We start from the raw sequence: 22,404 nt of genomic DNA on the forward strand, positions 1-22,404 counted from the left end.
AACATAAAACCATGTCTGCATTTGTGATTGGAGAAATGACAAACAACAAGCGCTACTCTACACTGCCCAAAACTTTGAATCATCAGTGGCAAATTCTTTAAATATAAAAAACGTACTTACAGTCTGTAAATCAGAACAGCCGGCATTGTAGTCTACTCTCCCAGGATCAGGAAACACTCCTCCATAAAATGTGCTGCACACATCTGAATATTTGGGTTGAAGTGTTCTGGAACAGTGTTGTAAATACAACTTAACCACTGATTTGTAGTCGTGTCCTCTTTTGGAAGACCAAACAAAGTAGTTTCGCTTTCACAGCGAAACACAGCGTCACACACGGCGGCGGCCTAGAGTGAGCGGAGGCGGACTGGGTTTGAGAACGGCGCGGCCGGCTAATTCGACGAAGGAGGGGCCGGCGGGCTTGCGGCAACCACATGTGACGACCCGGGGCTAGAATCCGCTTCGTCCACGGTGAAAGCTGATCCGGCGATCCACAGCGTGAAGTTGATGTATTTCCTCAGCGACCAGCACAGATCAGCTCCAGGCATGACGAAGCGGATATCGTCCTCTTTAGGAAGGCCAAACAAAGTAGTTTCGCTTACACAACGAAGCACACAACGTCTTCACGACATGGCGGCAGCAGCAACAACAATACTACAGTGAGAATAAAAGTTACGCCTTCTTTCTTTGCGTGAACATTTTGGCGGTGTTATGCAAATCTTCCCACATCGTGACGTAGACATGTGGGAGCGTGTTAGAACGAGCCGTTTTAGGTGGCATGGTTGACTCTTAACTTTTATAAAGAATATCTTTTTCGTTTTAATCTTTGGATTTGAGACTTTAATTTTTGCAACTTTACAGATCTTCTTTATGCACCAAGAGCTTGTAACACTTCAAAGAGAAAGGAACATTTTTAATCGCATCATATGACACCTTTAAAGGGAAATATAGTATAGTAAGTATAAATATTGACAAAAAATCTAACCCTAAATAATGAGAAATGTTGCCTTGGAAACTAACTGAAAAAAAGAAAAAAAAAGTTGATGTTGAAGTACTAAAATTCCTAAAACTGAATTAAAAATAAAGCTAAAAAACAAAAGTGAATAAAAACGAAAAACGCACATAACAAAATTACTAAAATTAAAATGAAAACTGAAAATATAAAAACAAAAGCTAATTCAAAGTATTAATAAAGAGAAATATTGTCTTTAGCTGAAAAAGGACTGTTTGTTATTGTCCTCTTGCATTATTTACAAACTATTTTCCTGTTTGACACTGTAACGCTGCTTTGACACAATCTGTATTGTATAAAGCGCTATTTAAATAAAGGTGACTTGACTTAAAGACTGTAATAGTATACACTGTACAAAATTGGCAGGAATTTACAGGATTAAAGAGTATTATTTTTACAATACAGTGAAGTCAATGCATGCTGGGTTATTTTCTTACAACTGACTGAGAATGAACAGCAGAGTGATGCTAACATCACAGTAATTTACTGCTTTTTGTTTACTGTGAATTCACATTATAAAGTTGTCTTTAACTGTGCCACTGTGAGCAATTTAGATGTTTATACTGTTATTGTTTTGAAGTCACCATAATGGTGAGCCCATATGTCTGGGCTCTGTGACCATGCATATTCATATTTGAATTTCTGATCTAGTCATATCGGAAGTGTAACAAATGAAAACATTTGTTAAAATGACAATAAGCCAGAATATGAAATTGCCGGAATTTAGTTGAAGATAGTTGAATTATTCTTAGCATGAACATGAAGATTTTATTTAAGCTTGAAGATTAATCAATAACCTATTTCATATTCATAACTGTTCGTGGATGGATCTTTCACAGTAGTGAAACAACTGCTGAGAAACGTCTTTGAAAGATGTGACATCAATACTCGACATACAAAACACAACAATGGTAACACTCAACGAATAAAAACAACACTTACAGCATAAATCAACATTACAAAATAAACAAACAACACAAATGGCTAAAAGTGAACCAAAAACAAGTTCAGTAGCACAAATAAAACCAACAAGAATGAAAAAAATCTTCAGCATGATCTATCCATGCTGCATTGCATGCTGGGTGCCTTCAGAGTACATATGCACTGTAGGAACACAATATGATGCTGTTCAAGTCCCACTGTGAAATTACTGTGAAAGTAATGCAAATATTAACCTGGAAAATACTGTAATTTCACACTACAACTTTTAACAGTGTATAAATAATACTAAAATAACACTGTGTAGTACATTCTAGATCAGTCAAGCTTCCATTTCAGTTAGGGTGCTGCCTTTGAAGACAGCCATCTATGTAGGCAGCACACTAAGTTTTGAAACAGAGCCAGTGAAACAGTTCGTCTGCCCCCCAAAAGATTGCGATGCTCGCCTACGAAATGAGAAAGCCTGACAAAAGCGAGCAAAACACACAAACACAGTATCTGTAAACCCTCCTAAGTGCTTTGAACCGCTTCTCGGGCTTCTTGAGCATTATGGTATCTGTGGCAGCGATGGTATTTAGGTCGGCTATTCAAGAAAGGTCTAATTGTGAATCCGTTAAATTGCCTTCTTGTGTGAAGAATCTCGGAACAGGAAGCTGGATTTTCCCAGCATGTGCGTTTGTGTGTTTGGGTTCTGTGGGAGGAGGGCAGACGTGTGGCCCAGGGCTGCAGCTCACACTCTGGAGGAATGGAGTGTGTGATAGGGGTATCTAATCCCTTCATACGCTCACAAACACACACACGCACACACAATGAGGAAAGCAGGTTGTCCTGCTGAGGCAGCAAGAGTTGGCTTCAGGAAAGGAGACGAGAGCACAACGAATAAAAGAGAGAGACGTTTGTATGGTAAATCGCCGGGAAAAGGAAGGGAAAGGTTTAAAGGACTAAACCTGTGGATCAGGGGAATCTGGCTGAGCTGAGATTTACTCTCGGACCCAGGAAGTCTGGGTCATCAACTTCCTTCAGCCGCTTTCCTTTGTTATTGGATTGAAATGATGTCGCTTTCCTTGTATTAACTGAAGAGAGAATACACTCTTTGTATGCTCTGTTGAAACAGCTTTTACATTTAACTTTCATAATGTGACATAAGTTTGGGGCCAGTAATATTTTTTTTAAAGAAATACATATTTTTATTATGCAAGGATGCATTAAATTGATCAAAAGTGACAGTACATACATTTATAATGTTATAAAAGATTTCTGTTTTAAACAAATGCTGTATTCATCAAATAATCCTGAAAAAAAGTATCATGATTTCCACTCAAATATTAAGCAGAACAACTGTTTTTAACAATGATGATAATAAGAAATGTTTCTTGTGAAGCCAGTCAATATATTAGAATGATTTCTGAAGGATCATGTGACACTGAAGACTGGAGGAATGATGCTGAAAATTCAGCTTTGATCACAGGAATAAATTACATTTTACAATATATTCAAATAGGAAGTAGTTCTTTTAAATTTGAATAATTTTCAAATAAATGTAGCCTTGTTAAGCAAAAGGAGACTTCTATTATTTTTTATTATTGTTATCATAATTATTACAATAATTAAAAGTATATGCTGCAAGAACATCTTGTTTTTCGCTATAAATATTTAAGTATTCATAAATAAACGAACTATGGCAGACAGGTTTTTCTTACTTTTCTTGCTCATAAACCTCAAAAACATTTAGACCTTAACATCTCATTTTGCTTCTTAGAGTAAATTTGTTTTGTTTCAAGGAAGTTAAGAAGAAAACAAGAAAATAAATATAAAAAATATACTAGAACAAAAACATATATATTTTAAAAATGATTATGTATTTGTCACATTCATAAGTCATGGTATGTCACTCAGCTACACTATTCTTAGTGTCAGTATATCGCTATGACACTCAATTGTATTTGGAGAACTTGATCCAAAAGTGGCCTAATTTTACAGACCTTCATTAACATTGGCAGGTTGACTACTCAATCATGCAGCCCACCAACTAGCTGTTTTTGAAAATGTGTAGTTGTACACATCCCTAAAATAATGTAGGGCAAGGCTTGATTTTATACATCAGGAATCGATTGGGGAAAAAAAAAAGCTGAAAGGAAGTGAAACATGTCAGGCTATAACATTATTGGTTAATGATATTTTTTCCTACTGGGGAAATATTTTTTCAGAGGAGCATAAAGCTTTTACTAAAGTTCTGTGCTGTGCTGAAATGTTGTTTATTTATAGATGCACCATTGAGGAAAGGGAGCCTGATTAATTATCCTCAAATTTCTGAGTGTGATTTACTGGGAGCAGCGTTATTTTCTCTCCCTCAGAGGACAAATTGAAGAATTTCAGCACCGGTCTGTCGTCCAACGCCAACCGGAACCACCCACACCTCCACCCACAGAGACGGATGAACTGAGCCGAAAACTGACAGGTGTGGCCCGTTTCATCACACACACACGCAATTAAACAGTAAACTGATAATAGACATTCACGTCACACAATTTAAAACATGAAATCACTTTTGACCATATTTATATACATACAGTTGTGGTCAGAATTATTAGCCCCCTTGGTAAATTAAAGGTAAAATAAAATGGAAATATGAATGGAAATATTCAAATTATAAGAATTTCTAGGGGTGCTAATAATTGTGGCCAACGTGTATTGGAGAAAAAACATTAATTTCATAATTATATTCCCCCCACTTTCAATTGTTTTACTTCAGTGAAAGGTTAGTTTTTTGTTCTTCTTTGCTCATATTTACCTTTCTTTTTCTTTTTTTCTTGCAAACATTTAAAGGGATAACCCACCCCAAAAATCTGTCATCATTTACTCACCATTTACTCAAGTTGTTCCAAACCTGTATGAGTTTCTTTCTTCTGCTAAGCACAAAAGAAGATGTTTTGAAAAATGTTGGTAACTGAACAGTTGATTGTAGCTATTGACTTCTATAGCATGGAAAAAATACAATAGAAGTCAATGGCTACCATCAACTGTTTGTTGATGTGAATTTATTCTTTTATTTAAACTTGTCATATCGTCATACCTGAGTTCGACCATGGATGGCAAGGAATGGTGTGTGACCGGTTGTGTACATGCTGCGATTCACATAGACCCGTAGAAATGCTTGCTCTCTCTCAAAAAAGTTGGAGAAATGAGCTTTAAGAGTCACTGCAGAGGGCAGCTTTCCTCTCACAGCTGGCAACTCGGATCCATCACTCTGTCCCTGAAGGGTGATCACAGAGCTGATTGAGAGAAGTTTCTAGGTGCTGCTGAGAGGCCAGTTGATCACAGCTGTCAAAGAACTGACCACCTTCAGCTTTTCCCAAACAGCCCCACGATGAGCGCCTTCTCTCTTCGTCAGCACCAGCCCGAGCCTGTTGCATCTTTTCTAAAGCCCCTCTCCGTGATGCTCACACCCAAAACACTTTTCAGTCACTTTTTCAAATGGCGTCTTTTTGATGGTTCATCTGATTTGGATTCTGCTGGTTGGTCATTACCTGTTCAGTCTGTCAACAGCTTATCTTGATTCATCCTGCATTTAAAAACATGAAACAACATTCACAAAGCATTTCACTTTTGTAATGTGACATTTTTCTGACTGCAACACTGTAAAAATGATATGATCAGTAAGTTATGGCAACTTATGTTTTTACATTACTTTAACTCATCAAAATAAGCAATTTCAACTTTAAGTTATATGAAATTCAACTTGATTTTTTTTTGTCAGTTTAATGTACAGTAATTTACGTTGAAATTACTTGTACTACCAAGCTGATTATATTTTTGTAATGTGACATTTTTCTGACTGCAACACTGTAAAAATGATATGATCAGTAAGTTATGGCAACTTATGTTTTTACATTACTTTAACTCATCAAAATAAGCAATTTCAACTTTTTTAAGTTATATGAAATTCAACTTGATTTTTTTTTGTCAGTTTAATGTACAGTAATTTACGTTGAAATTACTTGTACTACCAAGCTGATTATACTTTCAAATTTAAGGCAGCAACTGAGCTAACGTTTTTAAGTTGAAATAGGTAAAAAAAAATTGTGGTGAACAGAATATGTGGCAAGAATTTAATAAGATCATTAAATAATTTTTTCCCCATGTCCACGGCCTTGTTTACATCATCAGAAAAAAAAAAAAATGTTCAAAGGTGGAAAATGTATTATACTCCACCATTCAAAAGTCTTATTCTCACCAAGACAGCTGTACTGTAGCAGTAACTGAAAAACAGTGCAATTTTAGTATTCATTGATGAGTAGAAAGTTTGAAAGATTTAAAAAAAAATAATTATTTAAATGGAATACATTTTAAAAATGTAATCCATTTATTAACATTATTTCTTTACTGTTGGTAAAAGTGTTCAAATCTAACTGATACCAACTCTTTAAACAGTAGTGTATTTTGAAATATTATGAAAACATTTTTTTCTTTAAATAATATACATGAATGAATTGTGCACGGATGGGGTATTTATTCAGAAAATAAATTAATGTCTTAAAAAAATAAAAAAAGAATTTTCACAGGGCATGGACTGAAATAAATCTGGAGATCTGTCACTCTGTATTATGAATAAGTATGTAGAAACTGAACATTGAGCTGATTTAATTTCAGTGTTTAACTCTAAGCATAAATCTGTTTTACTGCATCTCTGATTTGCAGCAGAGCGGATGGAGTTGCATAAATACTTTACCTCTCTCTTCACGATCGCTCCTGCTGAGGATGCTGGGAAAGCGGACAGCCCTGCAGAATCCTGTTTAAGCATCATAGAGTTAGATGAGGTAATTCTGAACCCCACCACCCTAGTTTCTCTAATGGACTGCTGGGCGGTAGCCAGAGAATGACTCCTCAATGATGTTTCTTTACACTTATCATTCTGTCTTCTTCTGACAACCACTGTTTTTATCACTTTAATTTCTCCAGAAGATGGCTGGAGACGCTACATTGTACAGATCCTTTGGAGTCAAGCAGGGAAATGAGAGCAAAATGTAAGAAACACAAGATCAAGGCAAAAGTTAGACTTTTTGAAAGGAAGTGACAGAAAAGTTCACAGTAGGAGTGTCGTCTTGAAGCAACAATATTATTGAAGTTGCTGAGAACTGACACAAATACAGTGTCATGTTGACATTTGCATTTATATCAGCCATAACTAGACTTAAAATAAGACTGTTAACTGTGGGAGTAAGTTGTTAGATGTTATATACAGTATGCATGTCTGTTTTTCTTCCTTAAGGTTTGCAGCTGTTGGAAATGAAGATTTATCTGAAGGAGGAGATTTTGGATATTCGGTCTTGCCTTCCACACCGTCCTTCTCCGAGATGACCAAAGAATCCTTCAGTGAATGTAATTCTGGCACAAAAATCAACTCTTCTCCTGAGATGTGGCCGTCGTTTCAAGAGGCCACACAATCTTCGTCATCATTGCCAAGATCAGAAAGCTTCTCTCCACTTCAAACGAGGCTTCAGAAATCACAGCACCTGTCGACTACCTCAGAGCCATTTCTGTTGACTTCACAAACAGGAGGCCAGAAAGTGGAACTCAGTGACTCTCCAAAACCAAGCCCACGGATGAGATCTTCTTCAGCACAACAGGATAAACCCTCAGAGCTTCTGCCAACATCATCTCCTTCACTCCCAAAAACCAAATTAAATCAAACTCTCTTAGGCTTTGAGGACCACATTTCCACTATCAGGCCATCTCCTGGTAGAGTGCCGTCTGTTAGGTCTTCTCAAAGTCATTCTCCTGCATTTCTCATCTCTAAACAAAGTCCAAAACCTCCAGATTCTCCATCCCCGAGGTCTAGATCAGCTTCCTCTCCAGTCAACCCAATCCAATCCATACCTGCTCATTCAACACCTGTTTCTAAACCAAAATTAGCTCAACTGTCTCCAGAATTTGCTATCACTTCCCCAAGCGCCACAGTTCCTTCATTAAAGCCATCACCTAGAGAATCATCACAGTCTGCATTAGTCTCAGATAGAAGTACATCTACTATGCCTACCTATGACTCCATCAGGTCCTCTACGCCGAGAGCTGAATCCTCTCATACTGACGGGCACCGCTCACCTCCGGCCTCCAAATGGTTAAAGGCCTCACAGAGGTCACCCAAAACTACAGTGCTGTCCTTACAGCTGAGCATGTCAGGTTAGTATGATTTCCATTGGTAGATTTTAATTGAAGTTGTAACGAATCAGCTCATGACAGGAAATATGAATAATTAACCATAACTAGTTATAATTAACTATTCATATTTTAGATCCGCTGTAGATATTTAGCTGACCACTCAGGGTCAACTGTGTTGTCTGAACATTGAAAATGTTAGTTGGCAGTGTCTAATTGCAATTTTGTTTGTCTTCCATGATGTGCTTGAGCCTCTGTGTTTATAATTATCCTTCGAAAATGTTTGTGAGTGATGTAGACTGTTTCCTTTGTAATTAATAGCAGTTTAAATATATTTAAAACCAATATACCACTCAAAGCTGGCTGTGCATTACAGATTTTACTATGCTTAAGAGGTGTTATTAGGCAAAATGTAAAGCCTTTAGAATTTAACCAATGCAAAACCACTGTAACATACAAGTGGCTTGTTGATTTTATAAAATGGTGGCAACACCAATATGGTAAAAGACACAAATGTACAATAAATAATAAGTAACATATACACTACCGTTCAAAAGTTCAGGGTCATGTTTGTGTATGGCATGAAATATGAATTTGAGGTGTGACAAGAGAGACGTGAAACTAGTGCAGCTATGAAGGATGTGTAGGACAATTATACAGTTTATCATCTTTGTACAATCATATATGCATGAATAACCAATCCAAATCAAGTATTCCAAAGAGCTGTTTGATAAACATTCAAAAAATACTTAATAAATGACAAAAACCTGATTTGCCCATCCCTTGGGGTCCAGCACATCTGCATCAGAGAATAAAGATGATGAGAAAACATTAGTAGACATCAGCCTTCGTTCACACAGCGGTTGTTTCTGCAGTATTTGCTGACTACCAGAGTGATGGAAGCTTCAAGCTGTGTAGGATAAGCATTATTAATGCAGGAGGCAGCAGACGGGAAGCAGGGAAGAGAAACACGCAAGCTCTGCTAGACCATGTCCAGGCGGCTCGCTGCGAGTGTTAGATAAGGGTGCGCGTTTGCATCCTCACTGCCGGCCTCCTGCCGAAACGTCTCAATGTTTTCTCTCCTCCTGTCCTCATGGTTTCTCCTCTCTCACTATTTGTCACTGCTCAGATTCAGAAGAGGAAATGACAGGTGAAGATGCTTGCCTGGTGCCCAGTGAGGAAGACTCATCTGATGAAGAACTGAGACGAATCACAGATGCAGAAGAACAAAAGAATGGCTTTCCCTCTCTGTGTCCCACCACAACCCCTCTGGCAGACCCTCATTTCACTTTCACAAACCTCACAAAGTCAGACCGTGACACCATAGAACCGGACCTGTTTACAGGATCTTCTCAGGTGATCAGAGACCTGTCGATTCCTCAACCTCAGTTACTTGTAACAGGTTACCCATGACCCACTATTCAGACCAGTTAGTATACAAGATGTTTGTGGTTTTTAAATATTTTTAGTCTTTTATACTCACCAAGTCTGCATTCATTTAATCAAAAATAGAATGCAAACTTTGAAATATTATTATATAAATGCTGATTTGCTTGTCAAAAATATTCCTTATTATTATCAATGTTAAAATATCCAGGATTCAAATGTCAGTTTTTTTTTTTTGTGGATGCTTTTTTTCAGGATTATATGATGAATAGAAAGAAAGTTCGAAAGAACTGCATTTATTTGAAATAGAAATATTTTGTAACATAAATGTTTTGATAAATTTAATGCATCATTGCTAAATAAAAGTATTGATTTCTTAAAAAAAGAAATCTTTCTGTCCCCAAACTTTTGTTAGTCTATAGGTTATATGAAGATGGAAATGCAGCCACAATGATATAGTGAAAAACATGAGCTTTCACAGACTCTCTGCTGGAAATATTATATATAAAAAAAAGAGAGTATGAGAACTGTAAAATGAATTTTGTAATTCCTGTTGAACGGCCTTGCTGGAAACTCATATACTAAAGACTAAAGATATTACTCCTATGTAATTTAATTGCAGATTTCATGCTATGTTAGAGGTTATAGCAGGAAAAAACAAAGACTACTCAGCTGATGAGGGGCAAGAGGAAACAGAGCCGTCAAGTCAGCAGCAAATGGACTATCAGCGTTTAATGGCGTAACAAGGAGAGAGAAAAGAGAATGAATTACATTAAACACCTAAAAATTAAATGTCTGATCAGAAAGTGGCCTTATCTCTGCTCTTTTGTCTGGCGACCTTAATTACCACCCGCCGATTCTTTTTCCCCTACCTCATTTTCCATTTAAAGGACACCGACTGGAATTCAATCAAAACATAATTGTTTCTCATTTCCTTTCAGTTTAAAACAGTTTTTTTTCTTTTAAAAAGATCTTTGTCTGTCCATGCACTCCATCTGAAATTGACAAATTAAATTCGGCCTAATTTAACCTGCATAAGAGATAAAAACTTAAATGCCTAAAAGTGAGCAAAACATGACCATAAACAGGCAGAGTACACTTTTTTTTTTCTTTTAAAATAAATTTATACTTTTATTTAGGCAGGATGCATGAAACTGATTAAAAGTGACAGTAAAATCTTTTACGTTGGTACAAAATTTCAAAGAAATGCTATTCTTTTGAGCTTTTTATTCATTAAAGAATCTTGGAAAAATGTATCCTGCATATTAAGCAGCACAACTGTTTTCAATATTGATAATAATATTAAATGTTTATTGTGCACAAATAGCACAGCATATTAGAATGATTTTTGAAGGATCATGTGATACTGAAAACTGAAGTAATGAAGCTAAAAATTCAGCTTTGCATCACAGGAATAAATCCAATTTTATAATATATTCAAATAGAAAGCAGTTGTTTTAAAGTGTAATAATGTTTCACAATATACTGATTTTTACTGCATTTTATTTCAAATAAATGCATACTTGGTGAGTGTGTCACTTGGTGAAAGTGTTACTAAAATAGAATTTCATTGCAGAACAATATGACCCCATATGGATATATGATATTGATACGAGTAGATATATATAAAATACTTAATTTGGTTATTATTCTATAGCAAACAGCAGTTTCAGAATTCACTTTTTTAATATATATTTTTATGTTCGCATAATGCAAGATTAATAGACCTTAATAATTGGTATTTTACCAATTTTATATTTTTTTTATAATTGGTAGCTTAACAATATAATGTAAAAAAAGAAAGAAAAATAAATAATAAACTTCAGTCTTGCATAAAACAACACATACTAAACCTGCAGTCTTGGTGAACATTCTTTCAAAAACATTAAAAAGTCTTTCTGACCTTAAACTAGGGCTGCACGATTATGACAAAAATCATACTTGTCATTTATTCCCTTGAAATTGTAATTGCGATTATTAATTACGATTATCACAATTTACATTGAATGATGTATATACCATTGTTTGATGCAACTGCATGCCGTATTTTTATATGAAAATAAACAAGCTGAAATCACTCTAACTGAAAAACTTTGTGCTTTTCTATAGTATTAAGCCTCAAATGTCAACTATACATCGGATTGGTTTCTTCTTTAAATTATAAAAAAAGTAAAAATATGAATGGTATTATAATGTTATACTAAAACTAAAACTAAAACAATGGAAAAACCCTTAAGATAACATGTAGAAAGAAAAAAACATATCTTAAGCGTGCAGAATAACATAAGTGGACTTTGAACGATTACGTAATTGTGGCATCCATAATTGTAATTGCGATTAGAAATTTGATTAATTGTGCAGCCCTAAAGGTTAGTGTATATGGTACTGAGATAAATGTGAATGATAACAGATAACTTAAAAAAAAACAAAAAACAATAGTAGCCTTTTTATTACTATTTTTTCTTATTTATTTATTATGATCTCACGACAATTACCATCCAGACATTTTTGTACTTTAAGACTGCCAGAAATGTTAAATTAATTTTAATGCAGAAATTTAAAACATTTTCAACATATAAGAGAAGTGTTCAAGTCATTGTCTGTATAAATTGCATTTTTATGTCATTTTGAATACATTAGCGCCATGTCATTGAACACTAATGACAAATGTTCTTTCTATTTTTCTTCTCTCCCACAGGCCATTCATTCTGTAGCCCAGCGACAGGACATCCAGTCGGGGCAGTACCAAGACCTAGAGGGGATCCTGACTTTGGGACTGGACCCTGGAGTCCTGCAACCCAGCCCAGCTCCAGCTCAAACATCTAGAGAAGAGCAGAACCACACAGGGAGTTTGCTAGGTATATAGAAAAAAGATAAAGACTGCTGAGGATTAGAGGGCAAGATACAGCTATTAAAACAAGTGGAAATTCTATCAAATCAGTCAGTCAGCTTGGATCCTGCCATTATGAGATGTTTGGGTCAAGATGCCTTAATGACATTCGTACAGACATGAAACATTGTCTAGACCTCAGTAAGGTTCATAATAGTTAAGTGTTACTGTACAAACAGCACATAATTCTGTAAGAACTGACCTTGCAGCAGATTATCTTCTTTTCACAGGAGCACAAGTACACTTAAGATGTCTTTTATTAGAAATAACAGAGCTCTGTTGAGTTAAAGGAACACTCCACTATTTTTGAAAATAGGCTCATTTTCCAACTCCACTAGAGTTAAACAGATGTGTTTTACCGTTTTCGAATCCATTCAGCCAATCTCTGGACATCGTGTACTACGACCGACGGAAAATATCGGCCTAGAAAATCGCAACTTTTGGCAGTGTCTAATTGCAATTTTGTTTGTCTTCCATGATGTGCTTGAGCCTCTGTGTTTATAATTATCCTTCGAAAATGTTTGTGAGTGATGTAGACTGTTTCCTTTGTAATTAATAGCAGTTTAAATATATTTAAAACCAATATACCACTCAAAGCTGGCTGTGCATTACAGATTTTACTATGCTTAAGAGGTGTTATTAGGCAAAATGTAAAGCCTTTAGAATTTAACCAATGCAAAACCACTGTAACATACAAGTGGCTTGTTGATTTTATAAAATGGTGGCAACACCAATATGGTAAAAGACACAAATGTACAATAAATAATAAGTAACATATACACTACCGTTCAAAAGTTCAGGGTCATGTTTGTGTATGGCATGAAATATGAATTTGAGGTGTGACAAGAGAGACGTGAAACTAGTGCAGCTATGAAGGATGTGTAGGACAATTATACAGTTTATCATCTTTGTACAATCATATATGCATGAATAACCAATCCAAATCAAGTATTCCAAAGAGCTGTTTGATAAACATTCAAAAAATACTTAATAAATGACAAAAACCTGATTTGCCCATCCCTTGGGGTCCAGCACATCTGCATCAGAGAATAAAGATGATGAGAAAACATTAGTAGACATCAGCCTTCGTTCACACAGCGGTTGTTTCTGCAGTATTTGCTGACTACCAGAGTGATGGAAGCTTCAAGCTGTGTAGGATAAGCATTATTAATGCAGGAGGCAGCAGACGGGAAGCAGGGAAGAGAAACACGCAAGCTCTGCTAGACCATGTCCAGGCGGCTCGCTGCGAGTGTTAGATAAGGGTGCGCGTTTGCATCCTCACTGCCGGCCTCCTGCCGAAACGTCTCAATGTTTTCTCTCCTCCTGTCCTCATGGTTTCTCCTCTCTCACTATTTGTCACTGCTCAGATTCAGAAGAGGAAATGACAGGTGAAGATGCTTGCCTGGTGCCCAGTGAGGAAGACTCATCTGATGAAGAACTGAGACGAATCACAGATGCAGAAGAACAAAAGAATGGCTTTCCCTCTCTGTGTCCCACCACAACCCCTCTGGCAGACCCTCATTTCACTTTCACAAACCTCACAAAGTCAGACCGTGACACCATAGAACCGGACCTGTTTACAGGATCTTCTCAGGTGATCAGAGACCTGTCGATTCCTCAACCTCAGTTACTTGTAACAGGTTACCCATGACCCACTATTCAGACCAGTTAGTATACAAGATGTTTGTGGTTTTTAAATATTTTTAGTCTTTTATACTCACCAAGTCTGCATTCATTTAATCAAAAATAGAATGCAAACTTTGAAATATTATTATATAAATGCTGATTTGCTTGTCAAAAATATTCCTTATTATTATCAATGTTAAAATATCCAGGATTCAAATGTCAGTTTTTTTTTTTTGTGGATGCTTTTTTTCAGGATTATATGATGAATAGAAAGAAAGTTCGAAAGAACTGCATTTATTTGAAATATAAATATTTTGTAACATAAATGTTTTGATAAATTTAATGCATCATTGCTAAATAAAAGTATTGATTTCTTAAAAAAAGAAATCTTTCTGTCCCCAAACTTTTGTTAGTCTATAGGTTATATGAAGATGGAAATGCAGCCACAATGATATAGTGAAAAACATGAGCTTTCACAGACTCTCTGCTGGAAATATTATATATAAAAAAAAGAGAGTATGAGAACTGTAAAATGAATTTTGTAATTCCTGTTGAACGGCCTTGCTGGAAACTCATATACTAAAGACTAAAGATATTACTCCTATGTAATTTAATTGCAGATTTCATGCTATGTTAGAGGTTATAGCAGGAAAAAACAAAGACTACTCAGCTGATGAGGGGCAAGAGGAAACAGAGCCGTCAAGTCAGCAGCAAATGGACTATCAGCGTTTAATGGCGTAACAAGGAGAGAGAAAAGAGAATGAATTACATTAAACACCTAAAAATTAAATGTCTGATCAGAAAGTGGCCTTATCTCTGCTCTTTTGTCTGGCGACCTTAATTACCACCCGCCGATTCTTTTTCCCCTACCTCATTTTCCATTTAAAGGACACCGACTGGAATTCAATCAAAACATAATTGTTTCTCATTTCCTTTCAGTTTAAAACAGTTTTTTTTCTTTTAAAAAGATCTTTGTCTGTCCATGCACTCCATCTGAAATTGACAAATTAAATTCGGCCTAATTTAACCTGCATAAGAGATAAAAACTTAAATGCCTAAAAGTGAGCAAAACATGACCATAAACAGGCAGAGTACACTTTTTTTTTTCTTTTAAAATAAATTTATACTTTTATTTAGGCAGGATGCATGAAACTGATTAAAAGTGACAGTAAAATCTTTTACGTTGGTACAAAATTTCAAAGAAATGCTATTCTTTTGAGCTTTTTATTCATTAAAGAATCTTGGAAAAATGTATCCTGCATATTAAGCAGCACAACTGTTTTCAATATTGATAATAATATTAAATGTTTATTGTGCACAAATAGCACAGCATATTAGAATGATTTTTGAAGGATCATGTGATACTGAAAACTGAAGTAATGAAGCTAAAAATTCAGCTTTGCATCACAGGAATAAATCCAATTTTATAATATATTCAAATAGAAAGCAGTTGTTTTAAAGTGTAATAATGTTTCACAATATACTGATTTTTACTGCATTTTATTTCAAATAAATGCATACTTGGTGAGTGTGTCACTTGGTGAAAGTGTTACTAAAATAGAATTTCATTGCAGAACAATATGACCCCATATGGATATATGATATTGATACGAGTAGATATATATAAAATACTTAATTTGGTTATTATTCTATAGCAAACAGCAGTTTCAGAATTCACTTTTTTAATATATGTTTTTATGTTCGCATAATGCAAGATTAATAGACCTTAATAATTGGTATTTTACCAATTTTATATTTTTTTTATAATTGGTAGCTTAACAATATAATGTAAAAAAAGAAAGAAAAATAAATAATAAACTTCAGTCTTGCATAAAACAACACATACTAAACCTGCAGTCTTGGTGAACATTCTTTCAAAAACATTAAAAAGTCTTTCTGACCTTAAACTAGGGCTGCACGATTATGACAAAAATCATACTTGTCATTTATTCCCTTGAAATTGTAATTGCGATTATTAATTACGATTATCACAATTTACATTGAATGATGTATATACCATTGTTTGATGCAACTGCATGCCGTATTTTTATATGAAAATAAACAAGCTGAAATCACTCTAACTGAAAAACTTTGTGCTTTTCTATAGTATTAAGCCTCAAATGTCAACTATACATCGGATTGGTTTCTTCTTTAAATTATAAAAAAAGTAAAAATATGAATGGTATTATAATGTTATACTAAAACTAAAACTAAAACAATGGAAAAACCCTTAAGATAACATGTAGAAAGAAAAAAACATATCTTAAGCGTGCAGAATAACATAAGTGGACTTTGAACGATTACGTAATTGTGGCATCCATAATTGTAATTGCGATTAGAAATTTGATTAATTGTGCAGCCCTAAAGGTTAGTGTATATGGTACTGAGATAAATGTGAATGATAACAGATAACTTAAAAAAAAACAAAAAACAATAGTAGCCTTTTTATTACTATTTTTTCTTATTTATTTATTATGATCTCACGACAATTACCATCCAGACATTTTTGTACTTTAAGACTGCCAGAAATGTTAAATTAATTTTAATGCAGAAATTTAAAACATTTTCAACATATAAGAGAAGTATTCAAGTCATTGTCTGTATAAATTGCATTTTTATGTCATTTTGAATACATTAGCGCCATGTCATTGAACACTAATGACTAATGTTCTTTCTATTTTTCTTCTCTCCCACAGGCCATTCATTCTGTAGCCCAGCGACAGGACATCCAGTCGGGGCAGTACCAAGACCTAGAGGGGATCCTGACTTTGGGACTGGACCCTGGAGTCCTGCAACCCAGCCCAGCTCCAGCTCAAACATCTAGAGAAGAGCAGAACCACACAGGGAGTTTGCTAGGTATATAGAAAAAAGATAAAGACTGCTGAGGATTAGAGGGCAAGATACAGCTATTAAAACAAGTGGAAATTCTATCAAATCAGTCAGTCAGCTTGGATCCTGCCATTATGAGATGTTTGGGTCAAGATGCCTTAATGACATTCGTACAGACATGAAACATTGTCTAGACCTCAGTAAGGTTCATAATAGTTAAGTGTTACTGTACAAACAGCACATAATTCTGTAAGAACTGACCTTGCAGCAGATTATCTTCTTTTCACAGGAGCACAAGTACACTTAAGATGTCTTTTATTAGAAATAACAGAGCTCTGTTGAGTTAAAGGAACACTCCACTATTTTTGAAAATAGGCTCATTTTCCAACTCCACTAGAGTTAAACAGATGAGTTTTACCGTTTTCGAATCCATTCAGCCAATCTCTGGACATCGTGTACTACGACCGACGGAAAATATCGGCCTAGAAAATCGCAACTTTTCATTTTCCGTCGGTCGTAGTACACGATGTAACTACAGAAGAGTCAAGTTTTAAATAGGAAAAATATGGAAACTCTTTGGTCATTTTTGAGTGAGATGCTAACGGTCTAATCAGATTCAATGATCTATGCTAAGCTGCAGCTAAAAGTGCTACCGCCAGACCCAGAGATCGGCTGAATACATTTGAAAATTGTAAAACTCAACTGTTTAACTCTAGGGGAGTTGGAAAATGAGCCTGTTTTAAAAAATAGTGGCGTGTTCCTTTAAGATCCGCATGATTATACTGCATGATACCGCATGATCGGACGGAAACCAGAGGTTAACAATTTCAAAAAAGTCTGCCGTGGAAACTCTCGAAACCGACAAAGTCTGAACCCTAATAATGGATCAGATGTCATTTTAAAAACTCCACCTTTCAAAAGTTTGGGGTCAGTTAAGATTTTTCAATGTTAAAATAAAAGGAGTCTCTTATGCTCACCAAGGCTGCATTTATTGTATAAAAAATACAATAAAAACAGCAATCTTGTGAAATATGTTTTATAATTTAGAATAACTATGGCCTAATATATTTTAAAATGTAATTTATTCCTGTGATCAATCCACTATTTTTGAAAATAGGCTCATTTTCCAACTCCACTAGAGTTAAACAGATGTGTTTTACCGTTTTCGAATCCATTCAGCCAATCTCTGGACATCGTGTACTACGACCGACGGAAAATATCGGCCTAGAAAATCGCAACTTTTAATTTTCCGTCGGTCGTAGTACACGATGTAACTACAGAAGAGTCAAGTTTGGTCATTTTTGAGTGAGATGCTAACGGTCTAATCAGATTCAATGATCTATGCTAAGCTGCAGCTAAAAGTGCTACGCCAGACCCGGAGATCGCCTGAATGGATTGGAAAACGGTAAAACTCAACTGTTTAACTCTAGAGGAATTGGAAAATGAGCCTGTTTTAAAAAATAGTGGCGTGTTCCTTTAAGATCCGCATGATTATACTGCATGATACCGCATGATCGGACGGAAACCAGAGGTTAACAATTTCAAAAAAGTCTGCCGTGGAAACTCTCGAAACCGACAAAGTCTGAACCCTAATAATGGATCAGATGTCAATTTAAAAACTCCACCTTTCAAAAGTTTGGGGTCAGTTAAGATTTTTCAATGTTAAAATAAAAGGAGTCTCTTATGCTCACCAAGGCTGCATTTATTGTATAAAAAATACAATAAAAACAGCAATCTTGTGAAATATGTTTTATAATTTAGAATAACTATGGCCTATTTGAATATATTTTAAAATGTAATTTATTCCTGTGATCAAATCTGAATTTTCATCATAACTCCAGTCTTCAGCATCACAAGAGAATCTTGAAGAGAAATCATTCTGATATGCTGATTTGCAGCTCAAGAAACATTTCTAAAACTTGTCAAGAACATGCCTAGATCACATTTCATACAAAAATCATACCAAAAGAAATAAATAAGAAATAATATTTTGCTTAAACAAAACAAAGCCGATTTGCATTAACATTAAGATAATTTGCATTGTGTCATAATTTTTTTTAATTAAATCAGGGTTATTATAGAATCTGTTCTGTTATGACAGAAAACTAAAACTGAAACTAAAATTAAGAAAAACTGTGTGGACACACACAGGTTTGTTTTTGTGAAAAGTGGGGACATCCCATAGGCGTAATGGTTTTTATACTGTAAAGACCGTATATTCTATTGCCCTACACCAACCCTACCCCTAAACCTACCCCTCACAGGAAACTTTGTGCTATTTCAGATTTTCAATACACTCCATTCTGTGTGATTTATAAGCGTTTTGAAAAGTGGGGACATGGGGTAATGTCCTGAAAAGTTACCTTCTCCTTGTAATTCTTCAGCATCACAAGAGAATCTTGAAGAGAAATCATTCTGATATGCTGATTTGCAGCTCAAGAAACATTTCTTATTATTATCGACATTGAAAAAAATCAATATGCAAGATTAGCTATCAATATTTTTGTGAAAACCACCATGATGTAGTTTCGATTCTTTGATGAATAGAAAACAGCATTTAGAAATAGATTTTTGAAATAGAACTCTTTTGTAATAATGTTATTACTGATCATTTTAATGCATCCCTGCTGAATAAAATAATGTCTTTAAAAAAAAAAACTTTTAAAAAGTAGTGTACACACTCCTCACAAGTCATGCCTATTGAGAATGAGAATTTGGGAGGAATATTTACTTAAATGTTATGAAAATACTGTTACAATGCATAAGCTTAATGGACCTAAATATACAGTAAGTTTAATTTTTTTTGAGCATACTATATTTCCTTATTTTTTCTTTTAGCATCCAAAAGTTGCATGAAAATGAAGCTGCATATTCTTCATCAACTGGGTATTCTGAAAGTTAACTATTTATTATTAGATCAAATATTACCAGCATAATATTTACCTTAATCTTAGTGTTGATGGTGACAAAGAGAAGTGGATGTAGAGGTCAGATAGCTGGTGCATCATGTGCACACAAACTTATTTTCACTGGCACTAAAATCACTTTAGAGTTTGTTTGAATGTGGTCCTCTTGCCTTCTGATGCTGAGTACATTTAATCTAAGTCTGCATCTACTGGGATATTGTTAGAAGGTTTACACTTTGAGTGTGAATATTTAGAGCTGTGATGTACAATAACTTGTGGACCTTCTAGTAAACTATATGTAAGCTCTGATTATCTTCAAGACCACATGATGATGGTTGTCTTGCTGCGTGGAGATCTCATTGTTTGTTTTATTTGTAGCTGTAATGCAGGAGTCCTGGAGATCCAGCAGCAGTCTTCAGCTGGTCACTGCGCTGATGAACGCTCAGCCCATCAATAGCACCCCTCGTCCGTTCACACCATGCCGTGGCAGAATGTCATCACAGAGGCTGTGTTTCTCAGGTAATTTGCTTTCATTTCTTGTAAAACAACAGACATGGGTGACACCAGATTTAATTTGATGTGAAATGTGCATGAAAAAGAGGCTGTGAAGAATATAACTTTATTCTGTTCCGTTGACATGTTGTGTCATATCTTGTTTCTCATCATTTTATGCCTGCTCTCAGACTGTCTATAAAAAAAGGCCAAAAATAAAAATGTTGAAAACAAAATGCTCAGAGAAAATCTGGAAAACATGGGATAAAAAAAAATATGGGATCAGTATGGTTTTTAAAATCTTTTTGAAAGACGTTTCTTATGCTAACCAAGGCTGCATTTATTTGATCAAAATGCAGTAATATTGTGAAATATCATTACAGTTCAAAATAAGTTATTTTTGTCTTAATATATTCTAAAATGTAATTTATTCCTGTGATCAAAGCTGAATTTTCAGCATCATCACGCCAGTCTTCAGTGTCACATGATCCTTTTCTGGAAACATTTCTGATCATTAGCAATGTTCAAAACAATTGTGCTGTTTTATATTAAAACCATGATATATATTTTGAAAATATGAACATAAAAGTAAAAAAAAAAAAAAAAAACTAATTTGAAATACACATTTTTTGTAACATTATAAATGTCTTTACTGTCACTTTTGATCAGTTTGAATGCATTCATACTAGCTGAGTAAAAATAATTTCTTTCAAGAAAATAAACTATTATAATAATATAACACACAAGTCGTATAAACTACTTTTATGGTGCTTTTTGAGTTTGAAAGCGTCTGGTCACTGTCTGTTTTTATTGAATGGACAAGAAAATTTCCCTTTTTGAGTGTTCCAAGGTAGAAAGAAACTCAAACTGGTTTGGAACGACATGACGATGAGCAAACAATGACATATTTTGAATTTTTTGGTTGAACTGTCCCTTTAATCGAAACGACCTATCGTGTTAATCACATCCTGTGGTCTATTTCCCAAATCTAGGCCCTTAGAGTAAAATAAAGTCTTCATCTCTCTTCTTAATTTCCCCCTCTGTGTGCAGACTTAATCCAGATTTATGCGGCTAAATCTGTGTTTAAGATGTTGAGCCTGTCTGATGTCATATCTTTGCCGTGACTAAACGATCATTTACAGAGAGCCTCCGCCAACCCTTCGGACACGGCGTTATGGCCAACAGGACATCAATAACATGGCTGTAGAAGAGTCGCGCTGACGCTCAGCCGTGGCGTGATTTATTGGCTTGTACCCGTAATTAAAGCCGAGCTGATTCCTGAGCTTCCTGCGCCAGCACACGCGGCTGAGGTTTTATAAAGAGATTACTGTGTGTTGCCGCGTGCGGGAGTGCAGGGAATGCGGCCAACGGCATGCTCCTCAATCTCTCGGCTCAGCTCAGATCAGCTCAGCTTGCTAGCTCGGTTTATCAGTCTTGCTTTCTCTACCTCTCGACACGTCTTCCTCTCTGTCTCTCGGCTCATCACTTGCAGGTCTGCAGAGGAGGGAAAAATAATCTGTTTAACAGCATGACAGCTGTGATTTCGGCTGGTGCAAATCAAAGCGTCAGATATCCATCCATGCGTTCTCTTTTTTTCTCTCTCTCTCCCGTTCTTTCTCTATATATCTCATATACTTGTGTCAGGTTCGACACGCTAGATTGAGCCTTTTGCATCAGAGGATACTCAAAGCCATCGGCCTCCTGAGTCCAAATCATGGGAAGCGATATCAGCTAATACATGATCACAAATGCTGTGTCACATGGGCATTTCAGTTGTGAACTACTTGGTTTTTAAATATATCTTTTCAGTGAAGGAATCTGATTTAGCTTCTACAGTATTGCTCAAATGTTTAAAATAATAATTTTGTGCAAGGATGCATTCAATTGATCAAAAGTGACAGTAAAGAGTTTTATAATGTTACAAAATGTGTCTATTTCCAATAAATGCTGTTCATCAAAAAATCCTGAAAAAAATGCATCATGGTTTCAATAAGAATATTAAGCCACACAATAATTTTAAGCCATTTTCAACACTGATAATAATCAGAAATGTTTCTTGAGCAGCCAATCAGCATATTAGAATGATTGATTTCTGAAGGATCATGTGACATTGAAGACTGGAGTAATGACGCTGAAAATTCAGCTTTGCATCACAGGAATAAATTATGTTT

The 22,404-nt window shown here is 35.3% G+C and overlaps 1 protein-coding gene across 1 annotated transcript in view; it reads left to right on the forward strand.

The window, feature by feature from the left end:
* Nucleotides 1–22,404, forward strand: part of LOC107600751 (zinc finger B-box domain-containing protein 1-like) — a 48,974-nt gene that overhangs the window by 25,402 nt on the left and 1,168 nt on the right. Inside the window, exons 9-15 of the mRNA XM_016292710.1 lie at nucleotides 4,303–4,406; nucleotides 6,647–6,765; nucleotides 6,908–6,972; nucleotides 7,218–8,128; nucleotides 9,234–9,460; nucleotides 12,189–12,348; nucleotides 20,120–20,260. Coding sequence (XP_016148196.1) covers nucleotides 4,303–4,406; nucleotides 6,647–6,765; nucleotides 6,908–6,972; nucleotides 7,218–8,128; nucleotides 9,234–9,460; nucleotides 12,189–12,348; nucleotides 20,120–20,260 — 1,727 coding nt within the window. The remainder of the gene's footprint in view (nucleotides 1–4,302; nucleotides 4,407–6,646; nucleotides 6,766–6,907; nucleotides 6,973–7,217; nucleotides 8,129–9,233; nucleotides 9,461–12,188; nucleotides 12,349–20,119; nucleotides 20,261–22,404) is intronic.

The sequence above is a fragment of the Sinocyclocheilus grahami genome, unplaced genomic scaffold, assembly GCF_001515645.1.
Source record: "Sinocyclocheilus grahami isolate Dianchi unplaced genomic scaffold, SAMN03320097.WGS_v1.1 scaffold14.1, whole genome shotgun sequence".
Taxonomy (NCBI): domain Eukaryota; kingdom Metazoa; phylum Chordata; class Actinopteri; order Cypriniformes; family Cyprinidae; genus Sinocyclocheilus; species Sinocyclocheilus grahami.